Raw genomic sequence first — 16,446 nt, forward strand, 5'->3', positions numbered from 1 at the left:
AGCCCCACTCCTCCAAACCCGGCGTTCTCGCGCCTCCCATCTGTCTCTCCTGGGCTGCAAAGGGAGAGCTGTCAATCTGCAGCGATTGAGGGGATCGACTTGCTTTTTCTGCCATGCCAAAGGGATCTGTTGGAGGAAATGAACCGAGGGGTGGCTGTAACACGTGCATGTGAGTGTGGTCAGTAGGTGCAAATGGAGCTCTGGGCCATGAGATGCCCCTGGGGGACAGGGATGGGCAGGAGCAAGCCATGTGCTATGGGAAGCTTCTAGACAAGGTGGAGCCTCCTGGTATGGTAAGCCATGCAGAGGAGAAGCTGCTGTGAGCTATGGGAAGCCACCCAGAGAAGATGGAGCCACATGGTATGGGAAATCACCCAAAGAAGATGGAGCTGCGTGTTATGGGAAGCCACCCAGAGAAAATGGAGCCACATGGTATGAGAAGCTACCTAGAGAAGATGAAGCTGTGTGGTATGGGAAGCCACCCAGAGAAGGAGCTGAGTGGTACGGGAAGCCAGCCACCCAGAGAAAAATGGAGCCACATGGTATGGGATGCCCCCTAGAGAAAGTGGAACCGTGTGGTATGAGAAGCCACTCAGAGAAGATGGAGCCGTGTGGTATGAGAAGCTACTCGGAAGAAGAAAGAGCCGAGTGGTACGGGAAGCCACCAGAGAAGATGGAGACACACGGGATGAGAATCCACCCGGAGAAGACAGACCAAGCCACACAGGTGAAGACCGCTCTCTTGTCAATCTGCACGGAGCCTGCTCAGCAGGATCTCACCTCCAAAAACAAACTTTTCACACTTCCCGTGAGATCGTTACCTCAGAACTGCAGGTGCAGCCCCAGATGCTGGATGTTCGCAGTGGGTGCACGGAAGGCACCACTCTCGGGTGCTCCCTGTCCTGGGAGAGTAAGGAACAAGGCTGAATATCCATCCTTCACTTCCCCCTATGCGATGGGGTTCTGCACCTAGGGCCAAGTTTCAGCTACCTGCAGTCCTTTTTTAAGGACCGTATCCATTATTTCAAAAATTTGGGATGGTCCAAACTATTCCCTGCTCCCATCATTCACTGTCTCAGTGCTGCAGCTGCATCAAACCTGGGGCAAACATCAGCCTGGGGAACCTGATCCACCACCAGCGTCCATCCAACCCTGCTCATCATAATACAGATGTAATGATTTAAAGGGTAGTTAGCTGAGACTGGTGGTTTAATTAATTAATGAAAACCTATCTTGGAAGGTGGGACTTCCTAAATAGCAAGGGCAGAAGGAATGGTGAGAAATATCATTTAAAAACCATCCAAATGGTGTCGTTGTCTCTCTACCCAAGGCTCTAGTGAGGCTTTAAGTGCCACCAAACACCCTGTAATGAAATCGTGGGGCTTGGGGAAAGCAGAAGCAGGCAGATGAGGAGATTGGCAGCTGGGCACTGGGGAATAACGTGGCCCCAGAGGGAGAGAGACTGCTCCTGCATCTCTCATGCTCGTGTCCCAGCAAGTTTGTTTGCTTTGCCCAACCATACCACTCGGCATAATAAAAGCTATTATCTCCTTGTACAAATCTCCTTTTATTTTCTCTGCTTGCAGGAGCATTAGGAGGATTAAAGTCTATAAAAGTTTGTTCAGGGGAAAATCTGAAATGAAAACTGAAAGACTTGCATGGCTGGCTCCAAGTTTGTTGTGGGTTTTTTGTTTTGTTTTGGTCTTTTTTTCCCCCATAACAAAGAGATATATTGTGTTACTTCTTGCTTTTTAGGCATGGCAATGCTTGCACTGCCGGGTGCTCTGATGGGTCAATAATCAAGATGGGCACTTGCAGAGATGTGCTGGGGTGAGCTTCCCTCTGAACCTCCTTCCCTGCCCAGGACACTTGGTGACTAGCTCAGGTAAGATGCTGCCATTGTGGCTGCTAGAAGAGGGATGGATCCCCATCATCCTGCTCCTGGACCCAAAGGGATGCCAGCTCCCAGCATGGCTGAACCTCTTTCTGATCATCATCCAAACGAACTGGGGTCCAGAGCAGAGGGAGAGCAAGCTCAACGGAGGCAAAATCCTGCTGGGGTGGCATCCTGGGGGAAGAAGAATATTAAAATAGGTTTTGTTCATCTTTATGAAGGGTAAGGAGGGTCAGGAAAAGGGCTTTAAAAAAAGGAGATTTTTTTTGCCTCCTCCTTTCATGTATCTCTTAAAAATGAGACTGAATCAAGGAGGGGGGAAAAAAAAAAAAAGAAGGGAAAAAAAAAGCTAATCCGGCACAGCAGAAGGCAAGAGGAGGAGTGATTTCTACAGGTGGTTTATGACTCTCCGCATGATCCACACGCCTGTTACATCCTATCAGATCCTCTTCTTACGGTGAGGTGCTAAAGGATTTATTAGTTCTTGACAGTGTGAGATGTTTAAAAGCTTGAGGATGTAATAACCAAATGTTCACTTGTTAAAATAAAGGCACCGTTTGGAGAGGCCTGTGCAATTCTTAGCAGCCTCCCCTTCCCCTCGGTCTATATTTAAGCTGCCAGCTAGATTAAAACTGTCAGAGCAGGGATGAGAATTTTATTGACATGCTTTGTAGGTGGTATGGCTCCATAAAATAAACATATACAGAGGATGCTCCCTGGTGTTGCTGCACAGGCAGAGATTTTTATAGTACTGACCTGGGGGAGTTTGTATCTGAAATCAATCTCTGATATAAAACAGATTCCAGAGGATACGGAGAGACAGAATTCACAAATGTCTGCGGAGAGCGTGGGCAGGGATGCAATCCGTTTAACATTTCACGTTGAAATCAAACTGAGGAGAAGGGGAGGGTGTGAAATTCCCTGAACCTGCTCCAACAAACTCTTCACCCCTGTGAGCGAGGTGCAATTAATTACTCTGATAACGGGGAGGTTTGAATCCCGGGCAGGGGACTCACATGGATGCTCAGGAAGCCGGGAGGACTCTCGCCCCGGCTTTGTGCTGGTGGAAGTTGCTGCCATGGATGGGGATCTTGATCTTGAGGCATTTTCCAAAAAACAAAAATTTCAGATTTATAGAGATGAAGGCCAGGAGGGATCACTAGATCAGCCAGTCTGACTTCTTGAGTATCACAGAGCCATCAGAGTTCACCCACTTCCACCACCACAAGCCCTGAACTTCTGTTTGGCAAAAACCTGACGCAACCCACCGCTTCCCCTGGCAGCTGGTTCCCAGAGCAATCACCCTCCCAGTTGTAACTCTGGGCCCGAGTCCTAATTTGTTTTTGTCTGGCTTCGGCTTTGAGTCATTCTCTGTTATGCTGGATTTAAAAACCTCTTTAGTAGCCAGCATTTTCCGTTCTTGTTAGTGTTTATAGTGTCATCACCATGTCCCCACTCCTTTTTTTTTTTTTTTTTTTCCCCTGGATACACTCAACAGAGCTCTTCAACCTTCCAAGCTGCAAGACATTTTCTCCAGCCCCTGGCTCATTTCCGTGGCTCTCCTCTCTGCCTTCTCTGGATTTTGCAACCTTCCTTCCAGCATGGATACTCCATGGAGCTCCAGTTTTGTCCCACCCACTCCATGCACACGTAACATCACCCAACAGAAGCCCACCTTGCCTTTCATCACAACCCAAGTTCACATTGACCACCTTTGCTTCCAGGATCTCCAGATCTTGAAAAGCACCATTTCCTGGGATACCATCCTTCCAGCACTCCTGTGTGCCCATCCTGTATTGATCTAGCAATGATTCTGTATGTCCTTCCACATCCGTGAGGATGTTGAATAGCACCAAGATCTAGCACAGAATCCCAAGAAGCTCCATGAAACTCAGTTTTGAGAAAAAAAAGGTGGTTTTCATCAGGATGAGGAGAGGTCACCAGTGGTGTTCCTCCGGCACCTGAGGTAAGGTAGTCATGCAGGGAGAAAATACCAACTTGAGGGTGGGTTGACTTGTTGACATGGAAGAGGACCAAATGGTAGAAAAACTACCCAATCACTCTGCTAAACTGTGCTAACTTTCTACTACTCAAAGGTCACGCACTCATCAACTGAGAACATGAGCTTTGGCTAAAAGTTGAGGATGGCTTAATGGAGGTGATAAGAGAAGACAACAACTGTTACTTCCAGCATAGCAGGGATGGTACCAGCAACAACCTAACGCTACTTGTAAGATCTGGTAAGAAAAATCATGACAGTCTACGCCAATTCACTCAAGAAAAATGAAATCCAGTTGGAAGAAGTACAGAAAAGAGCTGCTGGGTTGATTAAAGGAAAGGCATTAACTATCTGACAACAAGATCCTAGGAGAACTTGGTTTGTTGGACAAGTCAAGTGAAGGTAGAGAGCAAGAGCAACAACTTCACAAAAACACATTAGGGAAGGGTGGTAATTACCAAACAGAAGGAAAAATAAACCAAATTAAAGGGCAACGCTGGCACAGAAATGATCCGAAACTCACTTCCAACAAAAACGAGTAGGTGGTTTCATCCTCTTCAGGATCTGAGAAGGATTCCTGGAAGGATGAAGTTAAACAGGTAAAAGGACTGGATCTGTTTGTACTCTGTTTACCTTGGCTCAGCCTCACACTTGAGGGCTTTCAGTGGGCACCTACCAAAGCCAAGGAGGAATTCCCCCTCCCCGCTGATGTCTAATCTGGCCTCCAGGATTTGGTTATTTTTCTTTCTTTGTAGCCCTCTAACACACGGTGAAAAATTGGCCACCGAGGTGGGATGAAAGCGACGTGCATCCCTCCCTCTAGTAGTCTGAGCAGCTCCATCAGGGTTAATCCAACCACTAGATTTGGGAGGAAGAAAGAACTTTCCTCCCCAGCACCTGCAAACACCTGGCGACAGCGCCGCTGGCCAAGAAGGTCCTTCCTGACCTCAGGGATGAAAGTCTGTGAAACACCGCTCCAAGGCCAAAGCAAAGCTCCCCTGTTCTGACCTCCCTTGAAGCAAACAAAATCAGGATAACTCAGATAAAGTCAATGCATTTAAAGAGGAGACTACAGCACCAGGCTGACAGTTGTAGCCCGAAGAGTTTCCAATCTAATTTTAGACTTGACACAAACCTTAATGTGGTTTTAGTTAATTAATAAAAAAAATCCTTTAATTAATGTAAACCCCTTAAAGCAGTTTTCATTTACTCCATTTCCAGGAGACATTTCCACTTACATTGCTCCTCAGTTGCCATTCTGCTGCTTGCTTTTGTTCCTCAATCAAACCTCAAATGTTAGACCTAACCTTTGGTTTATAATACATCACTGAAAGCCGGGATGCTCTGAGCTCAGGCTATTTCTTGAGCCTTCACTTCAGTGATTTTCCAAGTAATGGCGTTTCCATCTCTTCTCTGACTATGCAAGAACTCTACAACTTGTTCCTCCACTGCGTAAGTGTCATCTTTTGGGTCCAGTGAAGGACCTTGGTGTTGACTCAGCACATAAAAGCTACCAAAAATTACCCTTGAATTCTCTGATTCCAGGAGTTTATCTCAATTTCTGCAGGCAAGGCAGAAAGGCAGCAGTGACGGTGTGCTGCCACCCTGCCCTCCTGGCAGCAGCACCCACCTTGGGCAGGTCTTCAGGCCACCAAGGAAGGAGCTCGGATGTGATGTGGGAATGCAGCAGGACATCCCCAGGGTCCAGAGGCCATGGGACTTCTCACCCCCTTGGCTCTCCTGATGGCAACCTGTACTCGGTAGAGAAGCCACGGGCTCCTGTTTTCAGCCTGCTCCATCTGCATGGCCAGCCTGGGCACTGCATCTAGGTGAGCACCACATTCTGTGTCCAGTTTTGGGACCCCCGGGTAAGACAAACTGGAGTGAGTTCAGTGGAAGTCACAAAGATGGTCAGGGCTGGAGCACTGAACCTGAGACCAGAGGCCAAGGGAAGGGCTTTGCTCAGCCTGGAGAAGAGATGGCTTTGGGGCACCTGAGAGCAGCCGGCCCATGCCTATGAGAAGTTCTGGAGGTGATGGAGCCGGATGCTTCACAGCGATGGATGGTGAGAAGATGAAGAGCAATGGATGCAAGTGAAGCAAATTTAGGTGGGATAGGAGGAAAATCTTATTCACCACAAGGCCTGCCAGGTGTTGGAGTTGCCCAAAGCACTTGTGCTTCTCCATCCTTAAGCGCAACTGGGTGAAGTCCTCAGCAACCTTGGCAGATCCCAGAGCTGACCCTGCATTGAGCCCATTTGTCAAACAACAACGCTATCAGAAATGGAAATAAGCTTTATGGAAATGAGATGGTTCTAGCCAGACAGAGATTCTAGCACCCAGGTAAAAATCTTAGGCTTCTCCAAGAGGATACTGAATTACAATATGGGGAGAGGGAAGAGCTGAAAGGAGAGTATTCAAAAATACAAAATGCTAGAAATAATGCAAGCATAAACAAGGCAGAGAACATCATGTAGAAGGTACTTTCCCTTGGTGGTGTGGAGGGAACAGCTCCAAGGACCTGAGAAATTTAATCAGAAACTGGAATTACTGCCTGTGATTCAATGCATGTCAAGAAAGATGCATTCAAATTGGGAGTTGGTGAAACAAGGATATGCAGACAATTTAGGAGGATCCTAAACAGAAGAAAAAAGTGCCTAAAGACTTTAACTACATTATGCTGGCAAAACACAGCTAAGCGAGGGAGAACTTCCACTCCTGCACTGGAGATGTCCAGCTCCTTTGCAGACTCAGTAACACGGACTTAGGCTCGATATTTCCTCAAAGCTAAAGGAAGTCTGCACAGAGCTCTGTCCCCAGGGGCTGTGGACACAAAACCCTGTGGACTGAGGGTGATGTGGGAGCCTGGACCTGGGCAGAAGAAACCAGCTGAAAGCCTTTAATTGCTTCACACTGGGTTCCTCTGCTTTGGGGTAGAGCTCGCCAAGGGGCCTCAGCTCTGTGACTTGCTGCCACACATTGCACGCAATTACTCGCTTTGTGGTTTTATGGGAGTAATTTTATGATCTTTAATAATGTACCACATCACTTGGCCGCTGGGACAAGAAGGGGCTCTTGAGGACAAGGTCTCCTCTTCTCCTCCTCCCAAAACCTCACACCACTGTCAAAGGCTGTGGGAGAAGCCTCTTCCCAGACCACCACTTCACCATTTTCTGACCACCACTAAATACAAAGCCAAGACTTTTTTGTTCTCTTTTTAAAGCTCACCACGTGTTGGTATTCCCAAACCCAAGAAGCAGCTCAGCATTCATTTTGAAGAGGCTCCCACACGTCCTGCTGAGGAGCCAGGACCTCTCTGCGCTAGAAGCTGGACATGTATATCACAAAATAAATCCCGGGCCAAATCTAAGCATATGACAAGACAGCAGGGAAACTTAATTAAAGGAAAGTCATTGACAGCCCACTGATTGTATGCAACACAGCAGCCAAAATCAATAGTTATTTCATATACTTCACTTAATTAATCTACTGCATTTACCCAAAAGGAAAATTACTTCCCCAAGTAGTTTAACTTCCAAATGAGGGTGGTCTTAAACTAAAGGCTGTCCTTTTTTTGGGTTGACGTGCCCTAGTGACAAAGGAACACAAACTTGCCTGAAGGACCCCAACTTATTATGGCCACACTTCAAGGAAAAAAACCCAACAAATAAAAAGATGTCAGGAGGACACAACTGCTCCATGGTTTTGTTGGACCCAAAAGAGGATGCCTCCACGCAGCAGAAAAACAAGATGTGGAATTTTTGTGTACTCCAAGACAGAAATGCTCTTATCCCTAAAACCTCTGAAAATTATTAAAATAAAGGCTCAACAAATAGCTTTCTCCCCCTCCCTGCCCAGAGTAACTCAAAAATTGAGGGTCATCTTTGCAGGTTAACACAGTAACATCGGGGAAAGAAAGCTAATTCATCACCTAGTGCCCTTTTAAAACATCCCCAAATCAGGTCACTATTCTGTAGCATTATTACAGAATAAAATTGCATTAATGAAGATCTGAATATTTTTTTTTCTTTATACATCTATAAAAATAAATTCAGCAGCTCCACTACCGCAGAGCCAGGTTTCACTGGGGCTGAAGGTGTCACACATGGGGTCATACGACCCTCGATCATGAGAAGCCTTGAACTGCAAAGGCAAGCAGTGACTCAAGGTTGTACAAATCCAAGCAAACACAGAAGAAATTCTTTCTTTTGGCAAACTACAGAGTAAATCTGCTGGGGCTTTTGGACTCATGAGCATCACCCCAGGCGTCCTGGCGGGGCTGGGAGCCATGCCGTGGCTGCTCCTGGAGCAGGGAGCTGCCGGCTCCGCGCATGGATTCCGGCAGAAGCTGAACATACGGTGGCACAGCGGGAGCGACCGCCAGCGAGCGAAGGCAGGAAGGATGGGAGGAAGGAGGGCCCTTGGACGCTGGCGCTGGTAGAGTAGCTTGTGATGCCTTAGGAGGTGTTTCAAGGGCAACCCTCTGCGGCTGCTTGAGTTGGTAGGCGGCGTAAGGAAAAGCTCGATGCTCTGTGATTTATTTTGTTAAGGTGCTGCATTTATGCTCCTGCTCTGGAAGGAAATTAAGCAGCCGATCAACGGAGAGGGTTTTTGGGAAAAGACTTGGTGCCTTCATCTTAAAAAGGACACTGCCAAGGTTGGGAGATCTACAATGGGGATGAGATGACCCCTTCGCCAGCTGCCATCTCGGTCAGATCTCTGCCAAAGGTTATCACCCTCCCAAAACTGGGGTGTTTAAATAAAAAAATCATTGGGGGGGGGAAAGGAAATACCTTTCTGCAGCCCACCTGCCACCACAGAGATGAGTGTTGCAGGGGCACTGGATGCTGAGGCTCTGCCTCTCCTTGGGGTGGGGGTGACCCCAACCTCCATAGGGTAGGCATCAAGTATTACATCATTTTACAGAAAAGGAACAAAACAAGTGGTGGTCTGTGCATCAGTGCAGCTTTCCCACTATCTCTGCTCATTTCTGTACTCTCCTGTACAACCAAGATGCCTTATTTTTACATTTGCAGCCACACATCAGCTGCCTTAACAGCGGCAGCTGAGCCTCCTGCCCGTCCTGCAGCCTCCTGACTCCAACGCAGCTCCACCATGCTGCCCTGATGACTTCTTCTAACGGCCTTCACGCCACCTCTGCTAACCCTACATGCCCAAGAGTGCCACACATTGAGCAGTGAAGCCATCCAGCTTGCCTCCAGCCATTGGGTTCTGACTGCAGCAGAAACGCTCTGAATTAACCCCACCTTGGGCGAGCTCACCTCCGCGTGACAGATGGACATCAGCTCCATCTCATGCCATGGATCTGCAGCAAAAAGAAGAAAGCCAACGGCCTCCTGGCTTGGATTGGAACTAGTGTGAGCAGCAGGAGCAGGGAGGTGACAGTCCCCTGTGCTCGGCACTGGTGAGGCCACACCTGGAGGGTTGTGTCCAGGTCTGGGCACCTCAATCCCAGAGAGATCTGGAGGGGCTGGAGCGAGGGCAGAGGAGGGCAGCGAGGCTGGGGAAGGGCTGGAGAATCAATCCTGTGAGGAGCCAGGGAAGGGGCTGGGAGTGTTCAGTGTGAGGAGGAGGAGGCTGAGGGGAGCCCTCATCCCTCTCTGCAGCTCCTGACAGGACATTGCAGAGAGGCTGGGGCTGGGCTCTGCTCCCAGGGGATCAGGGACAGGACAAGAGGGAACGGCTGGAAACTGCCCCAGGGGAGGGTCAGGCTGGGCAGGAGGAGAAAATGTTTCCCAGCAAGAGTGGTGCGAGAGTGGAACAGGCTGCCCAGGGAGGGGGGAGTCCCCATCCCGGGGGGGGGTTCAGGGCCGTTGGGATGAGCTGTGGGGGATGTGGGGTAGGGGAGAACTTGGTAGAGTCGGGCTGAGGGTTGGACTCAATGATCCCGAGGGGCTTTTCCAACCGGAGTGATTCCGGGATTCTGTGAAAGGACCCACCCCAGGAGAGGCTCTCCAGTGTGGATGGGATGCCAACGTGAAGGCGAAGGGGAGGGAGGTCCATACAGGTGGACTGCTGCTCCATGGAGCCCAGGCAGGATGCTCACAGAGATCTTCCCCTTGCTGACCTCCACTCCGCTCACAGACATCAGTGGCTTTTTCTCCTTCCTCAGTGAGCGACCGTGCGCAGGCACTGTTCAGGGCTCTAACACTAAAACCACTCGACTTGAAAAAATCGAAAAAACTTTTGCGGGACGGACAAAGGCTGAAAAATTAACTGTCTGGCCTCTTCCTCCACTGCGTTTATTGCTGTCTTGGCAGATGAATTTCAGGTTGCTGCCACAGCCGCAAACCGCTTGTTCTGCCAACTGTACATTACTAACATTGGAAGGTGGCCAGACCTAGGAATCTTTTCTAAAAGCATTTGCTTCATACTTTAAATAGCAGCCCAGCAGGCAGGGGGATGGGAGGGAGGGCTCAGCCCCTGCGTGCGATCCATCTGCAAGCTTCTGCTGGCTCCTCCACCCCTTTGCGGGTTAAAACCGAGGACAACCCGCCGCGGAGGTGCAGGGTAGGGAGAGAGCTGGTGGGATGTGACCTCCAAACCCTCCAGGGTTGGCAGCAGGGGGGTGATGCCCCCCGGGATGTCCCTACTCCCCCAGTGCTACCACCTGCCCCTTCCCAAGCTCCCTGGCTCCGCGCCTGGCACGTTATTAATTAAATTAATAGCAGGACGTGGGCTGTTTTTTTTTTTTCACTGAAATCTGCTCCGCTATGAGATTTAGCATCGTTTTCCCTGGTGCTTATGGGTTTTGCTTATATTTGGGCTGAACAGCATCACGCGGAAGGTGTCCCTGCCCACGGCAGGGGGGTTGGAACTAGATGACCCTTAAGGTCCCTTCCCACCCAACCCATTCTATGATTTGCTGGGATTTCTATGATTCTGTGACTTCTTGGGACATCTTGAGTGTGCTGTAACACCTCACTGCAAAGTTCAAACTCCCTGGCTCCTCTCTGCTACGTGAAATCATGTCTGCATGTGGGTTTCCTAACGAAGCATTAGAAGGAGCACAGCCACGCACTGCAGAATATGTCACCGCTCACAACACTTTAGCAACAAAACCACATCCTAGTTAGCAAATATTAATCAGCTTTATGGCTGAGAAACAGAGAGGAGGAGGAGGAAGGACGCAGGCAGAGAAACATGTTTAACATTTGATATAACTACAAGGACAGAAGATTGTCTCTGGCCACAAATATTCTGACTTTTTGCCGTATTTTTCGTACCTCCTCATGTGAAATGCTTTCACAACAAACTGTTAAGAACAAATAATAGGTGAAGTTCCTTTTCTTCGGTAATTTGGTGCTGCACTAGATAAGCTGGCAACACAGAGCAAAGCTCAAGGCATAATATTTTTAAAGTAGTGCTTGTCCTAGTTAATGTTCAGCCCTGCTGTGCAATGTCAAGAAAACTAATGAACAGTGAAGTGGCAGCAAGCAGGAACCTGGGCGTACTCGCCCGCTACCAAACTCCTTTCAGAGCCTGGGCACAACGTGGATGAAATCTAAAAGCAGTTGCTCTGGTTCACTGGGAAGCCTGGGCAAGTCCGTGCAATGTGAGTCGAATGTTTTGCCACCGTGCTTGCCCCAAAATTTGGTGCCTAAAATAAGAGCGAGGAGGACCTTTGGCAATGCCTGGCTCGTGACAGGACAAGGGGTGATGGTTTTAAACTAAAAGAGGGTAGATTCACACTAGATATAAGGAATAAATTGTTTCTGATGGGGGTTATGTTTATGAGACACTGCACAGGTTTCCCAGAGAGGTGGTGGATGCCCCATTCCTGGAATCATTCAAGGCCAGGTTGGAGGGGGCTTTGAGCAACCTGATGGAGTTGAAGATGTCCCTGCCTGTGGCAGAGGGGTTGGACAGGATGATCTTTGATGGTCCCTTCCCATCCAAACCATTCTGTGATTCTATGGAGCACCTGTATGTACCCACAGCCCAGCCACGGGGCTTAGGAAAAATTTAACATCTGTTATGAGGCAACACGGCTCCGCTCGGAGTGTGCCACAGGAGCTCTGGCAAAGGCAGCGCCTGACGGATGAGGTGCTCTCAGGCTAATACAGAGCAAGACTCACCTTGTGCACAAAGGAGAAAATGTTTGCACGAAGGACAAAGTATTTGAGCGCACGAGAGGGGCAGCCCTTGGCAGGTATAGTGCAGAGCAGGCTGGAGCCCACCCACAGCAGCTCCAGGAGGGATGCTGAGGTTGCAAGGACCTGAACAAGTCCCACTCCTTCCTTAATACACCTCACCCCTTCTCCTGGGCATCACTTGAGCCCTTTGGACTTCCACATTTCAGTCTGTGAGTTGACACCTGGGGTGAATTTTAACCTTTATATGGCTTCTCAAGCATCTCTTCTCTGTTCACTGGTTACAGAGGCGTATTCACCAACGGGAGGTGGATTAATGTCCCCACTAATCTGTCTGGTTGGCAGGAGAACAGATCTGACAAGGTGACATGGTTCTTTACCAAGTCTCTCACAGCATGTGGCAGAGCTAGCTGTCCTTCACCTTACCCAGCCATAAAAAGGGGTTTCTGCATACAGTTAATAGCAGTATTGCTGATAAGCCCTTAATGGGCCTGATCCTGAAAGCTTAACAAGCACTTCTGAGTATTTTAATCGAAGGAATAATTTCAGGATGAATCATAAACGCAAAGTACCACCTTGCACCAGAAACAAAGGTGGCATCTCAAATGAACCAAGCAACGAAGGCAAAGCACACCCTTCCGTATTACTGCTTCCAGAAAAGTGGGAGAAGGGAAACTACTGCAAATGGAATGATGATGTCGTGATTTTTCATTACTTCAGGCGTGATTATTTGCTGCAATTTAGCACCTGAAGGGTAGCAGAACGCTCTTACTCTGAAGCTTTCCGACAAGCCAAGGCAGGATGCTGCCACCTTACCTTGCTCCAACCTCTTCATCTGCTGGATCTGATCAACTGTCTTTTTTAGGATCTTGCATTTGTCAGGTTTGACACTCAGAGTGTCGATGTCCCCGATGTTTGCAGACAGCAGCTCCGCCAGCTCCTCTAAATATTTGTTCTCCTGTTCCCGTCGCCGCTTTTCATTGCTGGTAGAGAAAGAAAAAAATAATAATTAAAAGTCATGTTAATGATTTTTTCCTGCTGCTCAGTCTAGTCACAACTGGGCACTGGACAAGAACCCAAAAATAAAAGTACTGGGTGGAGTGATGACCGTGCTATAATCTGAGTATCTCCAAAATACTGGGGAGTTCGTTCAGGCTTTTGTATGTTTTTATGCATATAATCAAAATTAACGCCAAGGGAGACACAAAGGGCTAGCCAGACACCCCCAACAAAGCCAGACCCCTAACATTCAGGACTCTGCCTTCCTCTCAAAAATAGTTATAAATGAATTCTAACAAAAATAGTTATATACAGCCTCTTATTTTTCCACAGCCACTATTACAGCTGTTGCCAAGTTTAATCCTAAATTCACACATAAAGGTTAACAACATCCACCAGAGTTCACCAAAGTGAAACTGAATCAACGGTGACATGAGGAAGATGAAAAATATTCATGAGATCAACCTTTTTGTACCAGCAAAAGCAGCTTTTCTTTTAGCTTGCAGCCAAGCCAGAAGCTCAATGCTCTCCCATCAACTATTTGTAAATTCTGGGAATTGAAAATATATTATTTATGTGCTATGACATGGCCATTATTGAAGCCACCCTGGACACTGTAACGTATTCCTCTACCAAAGATGTTACAAGCATCAAAACCATCAAAACAAACTGTGCATATGGGAGAGACACACAGAGACACACTTTCCCTAAATACCTTCCTCTACACCAGCCACGGGATGAAATGAGGACACCTCAAAATGCCCAACACAGCTCTACACCACCTGTGATGCCTTTTATCAGGTTGGTTTTCAATAAGCCACCTTATTTTTTGTTGCGCCGTCACAGGACACCCAGCACCCTATTTAAGATGTCCTGCCTGAAAAGGCCTAACATTTCCTAACATTTCCTAGACACCAAGGAGCTGCTGAGATGCCTGTGGGCACGGTGAGATGTTTCTGGCCTCAGAGAGGCCCCGCTGCTCAGGGAGGGGCTGAGAAAACACTGGTTACAAAACCTGAACCCAAAAGTCCATCTCAGCAGGACATTTGTGTCCCACCACAGACGCCGTTGCATTGTGCTACGTGGTGAAAGAAGCTCTGCTAACAGCTGAAGGCTTCAAGAAGAGGTTTGGTTTATTTTATCTGTGGAAAGTACAAGCCAACCAGAGGATGAACATACCTTGATAAATCTGCAGAGACCCTTTAGAAACCGTATGTGTCCAAAAGGGGATGAGGCACCACCTCTAAGGAGCAAATCAGGTAGGCTGCACAGATTTTATTCTTTCCTAATTCCACTTTATTAGCTCAATATCCTGGTCTAACAGGTAGGCCTTGTCTCTTGGGCATTCTTCTGCCTCGTAAACTTGTTCTCACATAACAATCTGACAACTATAGGGATGAGACTTCGTGATGAACCTCCCCGTACCTCCCAAGTTTCCATCACCTCGTTCCTCCTCCTGCCTGTTTCTCTCCAGGTGTCACGACTGCCCAGAGGAGCGACAGAATGACTCGCCTTCTTTTTAACTCAGCAGAGCAGCAAAATCAAAATAAAAAGGAAAAAAAAATAAAAGCAAAGCCAGCTGCGGGTGTGGAGAACACCAACTGTGTTTCTGCCTGGGTCGCCGGTCCCGTGAAGTCCATGAGTGAGACCTTCCGTGGGACACACATGGTGTGACCTGGAAATGCCTCTGCAACGGGTTCAGATGGGCGCAAGAGCCCTCACTTCCCTGGCAGGCAGCTGCCAACAGGTACTGAGGGGTCTCAGGCAGCAAAACCAGCGTGACAGGCAGGTTGGATGTTCATCTGCTGCAGAAGTGCTGGCTCCACCCACGGACCTCGGCCTCTTTCTGCACAGGTATCGGTGACACGGTGCTGGCGCATTCTCCAGCAATGGGCAGGCAAATGCTTCTCGAAGGAGCTGAGCGAGTATTTTAGTTAAGGTCAAATTAACTAGCTCTTCCTGCAAACCAAAAAGCAATAGCAGAGGGGAGAGGAAAAAAAAAAAAATAAAAAATCCCTCTGTTGTGGGTGAGCTCATTTCATGAAAACCCTTAATGTCACTGTTGCTGTGGCAACTTTCAAATTGTAGGAGGGAGAATTGGCCAATTTTCCTTACATAAAAGCATCATGAGAATATTACAGCAGTGGGCTGTTCTTTATGACTCCCAAGTATCATCAAAAGCAATAGTTAAACCTCCCAGGTTTCAACAAAGGAGTTTTGAAGTTCACTTCACTCCGGAGTATGTTCCAGAGGACTCTGGTCAACCTGGGGAGGAGGATGAGGTCCCTCCCCGCCACGCTGTGAGTTGGGAGATGAGCTGAAAGAAGGACTATGCAGAACTGGTGAGGACTTTTCTTCTGGATTTTGGTTAACATGCTTCAGCTCCAGCGTTAGGGGTTGGATGGTCAACCCAACGACGAGCGTTTGGGTCAATCCTTCTAAAAATGCTTGTAGGTGCTCCGTGGATGTAAAACCTCATTGTGTCTGGACAAGGAAGGAAACTTCATCCAGAAGTTTCTGCTTCTCTGTGATCAGTCTGTTCCTCATCCTGTATATTAAGACCCCTGGTGTTGGCAGCAGAAGGCTTTTTTGGGGTGCTTAGGGGTTAGGACACTAACCGCAAGAGATTTTTCGTTCTGAAAACAAGATGAAGCAAAGCCACGTGTGTGCTCGTTCATCTGGGGAGCAGTTCCTTCAAGAAGAGGTGTCCAAGCCCACCCTGCTACACATGGCTCTGTCATGGGGACTCAAGGACAACCAGCTTCACCCCACATTCACTTCTGGGGTGAGGTCTGGCTCTGAGACCAGCCTGAGAACAGCAGTGAGGGCTGCAGGGCTCTGACTCAAATGACTCAGCCAAAAAGAGGAAATATTTCACATGATTACAGAAGAATTTGGTAGGAATATGAAGCTGCAAGTGCTATCAAAACGTCTACTGCAATTTAATAGCAGAGCTAAGCCACAAACCTCTGAGCCTTTGTAAGAAGGTGCGTGAACTCTACAGAAGGGAGATGCTGCAACCAAATAGTGCAATAAACAAAAATCCTCAAACAGCCATTTAATGTCTCTCTCCCGCAACACCATAGCCTTTACATTTATTGTCTAGAATATCATGTATGAGCTCTAAGTGATAGAAAATACACCTGAGGTTTGCTCAGTGCATCAATATATCATTCTTCTCACAGGGAATTAGTGACTGAACAAGAGGGAACGGCTGGAAACTGCCCCAGGGGAGGGTCAGGCTGGGCAGGAGGAGAAAATGTTTCCCAGCAAGAGTGGTGCGAGAGTGGAACAGGCTGCCCAGGGAGGGGGGAGTCCCCATCCCTGGGGGGGTTTCAGGGCCGTTGGGATGAGCTGTGGGGGATGTGGGGTAGGGGAGAACTGTGTAGAGTCGGGCTGAGGGTTGGACTCAATGATCCCGAGGGGTTTTTCCAACCTGAA

At 48.2% G+C, this 16,446-nt stretch overlaps 1 protein-coding gene across 1 annotated transcript in view; it reads right to left on the bottom strand.

Annotated features, from left to right (window-relative positions):
* NCOA1 (nuclear receptor coactivator 1) overlaps positions 1–12,985 on the bottom strand; it is a 37,038-nt gene extending 24,053 nt beyond the window's left edge. The window contains exon 1 of the mRNA XM_026846366.1: positions 12,823–12,985. Within this exon, the coding sequence (XP_026702167.1) occupies positions 12,823–12,841 (19 nt within the window). The 5' untranslated portion in view covers positions 12,842–12,985. The remainder of the gene's footprint in view (positions 1–12,822) is intronic.
* Between the last annotated feature and the right edge of the window lie 3,461 nt (positions 12,986–16,446).

The sequence above is a fragment of the Athene cunicularia genome (assembly GCF_003259725.1).
Source record: "Athene cunicularia isolate RWA chromosome 3 unlocalized genomic scaffold, athCun1 chr3_part1, whole genome shotgun sequence".
Lineage (NCBI taxonomy): Eukaryota > Metazoa > Chordata > Aves > Strigiformes > Strigidae > Athene > Athene cunicularia.